The sequence below is a fragment of the Echinococcus granulosus genome (assembly GCF_000524195.1).
Source record: "Echinococcus granulosus chromosome Unknown EG_S00174, whole genome shotgun sequence".
Taxonomy (NCBI): domain Eukaryota; kingdom Metazoa; phylum Platyhelminthes; class Cestoda; order Cyclophyllidea; family Taeniidae; genus Echinococcus; species Echinococcus granulosus.
The window spans coordinates 134,328-138,200 of record NW_020170554.1 but is presented as its reverse complement, the minus strand read 5'-3'; the positions used below and the strand labels follow the sequence as shown (position 1 = coordinate 138,200).

Here is a 3,873-nt window from a genome sequence, read left to right as displayed (position 1 = left end):
ATGCTTGCAGCTGGTCTTTAGGAAGCCATTCTTTTCAGCAGAATTTGTTTACAATTATAAATGGTTAATTGTAATGGCGCTTCCACTATCACCATGGGACACAAACTTGGCTTAATTATCGCCTTTGTTGCCTCATCCAAGTTTCATTTGCTGTCTACTTTGTCTCGCGAATGACTGTTTAGTCCCTAAAAACGACAATTGTTTAGTTAAGAGTAGTCTTGGGGGAAAACGAAGGGTGATGCTTGTTGGGTGATGGTACTGCCAATTGATGGACCCTCAGGAAGAAATTGATGGGGAGGTATTCCGTCCTCCTTACAACATAAACGCGGCGGGTACGTTTCTCGGGGGATATTGGAACCGCGCGCTTATTTAAATTCATCTTAAGTACTTTAAATTTAAAGACTTTAAAAAGAAAGTGCAGAACTGATTCAGATACGACAAGTTACACGTGTCAAAGGTTAGGTACATATCACTTCCTTTGTCATGGCATTAAAAATCGTTTGTTTAACTCTCGGTTTTGTTGCCGGGATAATTAGGAACCCTAACACTGTACTGTCGTCAAGTGACCTGATTTCTTGGCCTTGCCAACAATTCCAAGCCCTTCTCTTCGTTTTGTCCAATTTTTATGTCTTTTGTCCTCGCCAGGGAAGTCTAGAGGAGCCTCTTCGGGCACTTTGTATGAATGATAACCTGCCTTGTTGCGTTGCATAACTAGATAACAAAATACTAGTTAATGAAACTGTCAATGTATCTGTGCGCACTGTTCCACCCCCAAATTTGCCCCCTTTTCTTGAAGGCATGGTCTCCTATCTTTCTTTTCCCTTTGTATTTTATTTCGATTATTCCCTTGGATCAAGAAGGCGGGTAAGAGGAAGTCGGAATAGAGAAATTAGTGTTTGTCTTCTTCTTCCTCCTTCTCCTCCTTCATTTTCCTTTTCGAGGCTCAATGACACCTTCCCAGTCACCGAAGTTGACTTAGTTCACTCACATGTCACTTAAAGTTCTTCCTCTTATTATTCGTTCCGCTGATGAAAAACGATTGGTTTTAAGAAAGCAACGATTAAAGTGACTTTACGCAGGCAATTTGCAATAAAAGTGGCAGAATATATGCGCTAACGATAGGAGGAGCTGCTATTATAGACGAGCTGTTTATTCGGCCCAACGTCAGTTTTTATCCCCTTTGCGACTGTACAGCTGCAAGTATATTGTATAGTAGTGATTGTTAACCTCTCTCAGGCATGTAAGTATGTATTACTTCATTAGAGCTGATAAAAAACCTGTCCAATTTACGGCAAGTAGATTTCCGTTGTCATGCCATGTGACTGCTCAGTGAGAAAACTCGCTTTTCAGAGGTGCGCTATTGTGACCTGCTGCCTGGACCCAGACAGTAGACCCTAAGTACTTCTATACATCGTCGTTGAGTATTCGTCTATGTACTGTGTCCTCTTTCGTCTTATGACAAGTCACTGCTGTTTTTTAACAAATCGAATAACCAAAAGTAATATTAAATAGGTGAGCAGCATCGCAATTAACTGATGATCAAGATGGGTGCAGGGTCCTCAGTCTCTGTGAGTTTAAGCCAACACTTTGGTAGGAGAGATGACCCTTAAGTCGTGGTATTTCTTTCAATACTTGTGGCTAAGTAGAACTTCTTTCCTTTCTAGCTCTCCACTGTACCTCTTTTCCCCTTCTATTCAAAAATGTTGGACCATCCAAATGCGAATACACTTTGTCAAACACACAAGTTAAGTTGGATACTTTGACTTAACAATCTTGTAGCAACCCATTATTATAACTAGGAGAAGCTGTTTTTCCACGGCTAATCACTAGTCGATGTTGTCAGGGCAAGCCAGCGTCCACTTTGTCGATGCTCGGCTTCGAGGAACCTTTCCTTTTGTCATTCAATAGTTAATGGAATTCAACACATTTGTGCCAGGAAGGAAAAAAATGAGGTTGCTTGACTGCGCCTATTTTCGTTTGGTTTGCCGTGAGCAAACGATTGGATGTTTGGCTAAAATTAAGTGAAATTGTGTCTTTCTTAAAATGCCGATTTACCCAGACATTGATGTAGTCTGTTTTCTCAAACGTCTATCAACCCAAGTGTGAAGGTTCAAATCACTCAGTAGGAGTGCAGTGGAGGTGCCTTTATTCACAAAATCGGTGCCTCTTGTAACAGGTCAAAATACTGAAGTGATTGCTAGAAATGAGAGGGAAAGGTTTTTTCGGACTTATCCAGTCAATCGCATTCTGTGTCCTCATGGATTCTGTAAAAATGCAGAATTTCGAAGATGTGAGCTAATGCAGTACGCAAAGAAGGATTGTAAAATGACCGAAGCTGAGGGAGACTAATAAATGGAGTGAATTGAGATGAGCTTCATGACACTGATATGACCACCGAGACCTGGGAGGCACCGAAGAACCGGCATGGATGCACACCCACATACCGATGCTTAGTCGAGATTTGTAAGCCCTGTTGCATCTAAATTCGAATTTGTGACCCCTAAGTTCTGCCAGCAGGGGCAAGGTGTAGCATTAGGGCTAGAATTGGGACAGAATTGGCAAGTTTAAAGTAAATGTTCTTGATTAAAATGTTTCCATTACTTACAAATAGTCTTAAGGTACCATTCTTTATCAGCCGACTTTATTTGTAATTATGAATGCTTAATTGTTGTGGCATTTCCACCTTCACAAAGGGGCACATATGTGAGGTAATTACCACCTTCGTTACCTTATCCAAGTTCTATTTTCCATCTTCTTTGTTTCGCAAATGAATGGTTAATCCAAAAAAAGGCGATAATTGTTTGGGAAGAAGTAGTCTTGGATGAAAACGAAGGGTGATGTTGGTTGGGTGGATGGTACTGCTAATTATTGGACCTTCAGAAAGAAATTAATAAAAAGGTATCTATTTCTTTCTCTAAAGTATACAAGGTGGGTGTGTTTCCCGGCGGATAGTAGAACCACGCACTTATTTGAACCCTTCTTGGGAACATTTAATTCAAAGGCCTTTGAAAGGAAAATACGGATCTCATTCTGATATGGCAAGCTAAAAGTATCACGAGTTGCACAGCCCCTCCTTTGTCAATTAGGGTGACATTTTTTACTTGTTTGGTTAACTCTTGGTTTCGGTGATGAACCACTTTAATGCCTCGCCATTGTACCGTCGTCGGGCTACGTGACCCCTTAATCATGCCAACAGCCCCCAAGCTGCACTCTATGTTGACGATACATATTCTGCCTGAGTATTTTGTCTTCTTCTCTCTTCAGGGAAGTCTTGGAGGAGTCTCTTCGAGCATTTAGTATGGCGATAAAACATCAGTTGTTCAAACCGCCAGTGTAACTGAGCAAGTCATTCCATCCCCAAGGCTTGAACTTCTACCTTGAAGGCAGAGCCTTCTGTCTTTCATTTATCGTTGTCTTCTATTCTGGTTAAGCACTTGGATTAAGAACGGTGGTAAGAGGAAGTCACTATAGAAGAATTAGGGTTTGTCTTTCTCCTCCTCCTTTGAACTCCATTTTCTTTTCAGGACCTGATGACATCATCCCAGTCACCAAGGTTGATCCAATCCTCTTACTTGCCGCTTGAAATTTGTCATTCTTGTTATTCTTTCTGCTGAAGAGAGATAACGATATTTTATAAAGGGGTAGTTAAAATTATTTCAAATGGGCATCTTGTAACAGAAGTGGCAGATTTCATTTTCTGACAACAAGAAAAGTCATCATTTTGGATAGATTTATATTTGGCTCAAAATCAATTTTACGCCCTTTTTCTACTCTAAAGCTATACACAAATTTTTTAGTGGTTATCAACCTTTTTCTGGCATGGACATAACTATTACTTCATTAAAGCTAGTAAGAATCTGTTTCATTTACACC

General features: G+C 40.4%; 1 protein-coding gene across 1 annotated transcript; it reads left to right on the top strand. All coding sequences in view use genetic code 11, as the record gives it.

Moving 5' to 3' along the window:
• Window positions 1-268: 268 nt before the first annotated feature.
• Window positions 269-3,583, top strand: EGR_09909 (hypothetical protein; the record flags this gene model as incomplete). The annotated part of the gene is made up of 2 exons (XM_024499158.1): window positions 269-332; window positions 3,525-3,583. The coding sequence occupies 2 exons, from the start codon at window positions 269-271 to the stop codon at window positions 3,581-3,583; spliced, it is 123 nt and encodes a 40-aa protein (XP_024346442.1).
• Between the last annotated feature and the right edge of the window lie 290 nt (window positions 3,584-3,873).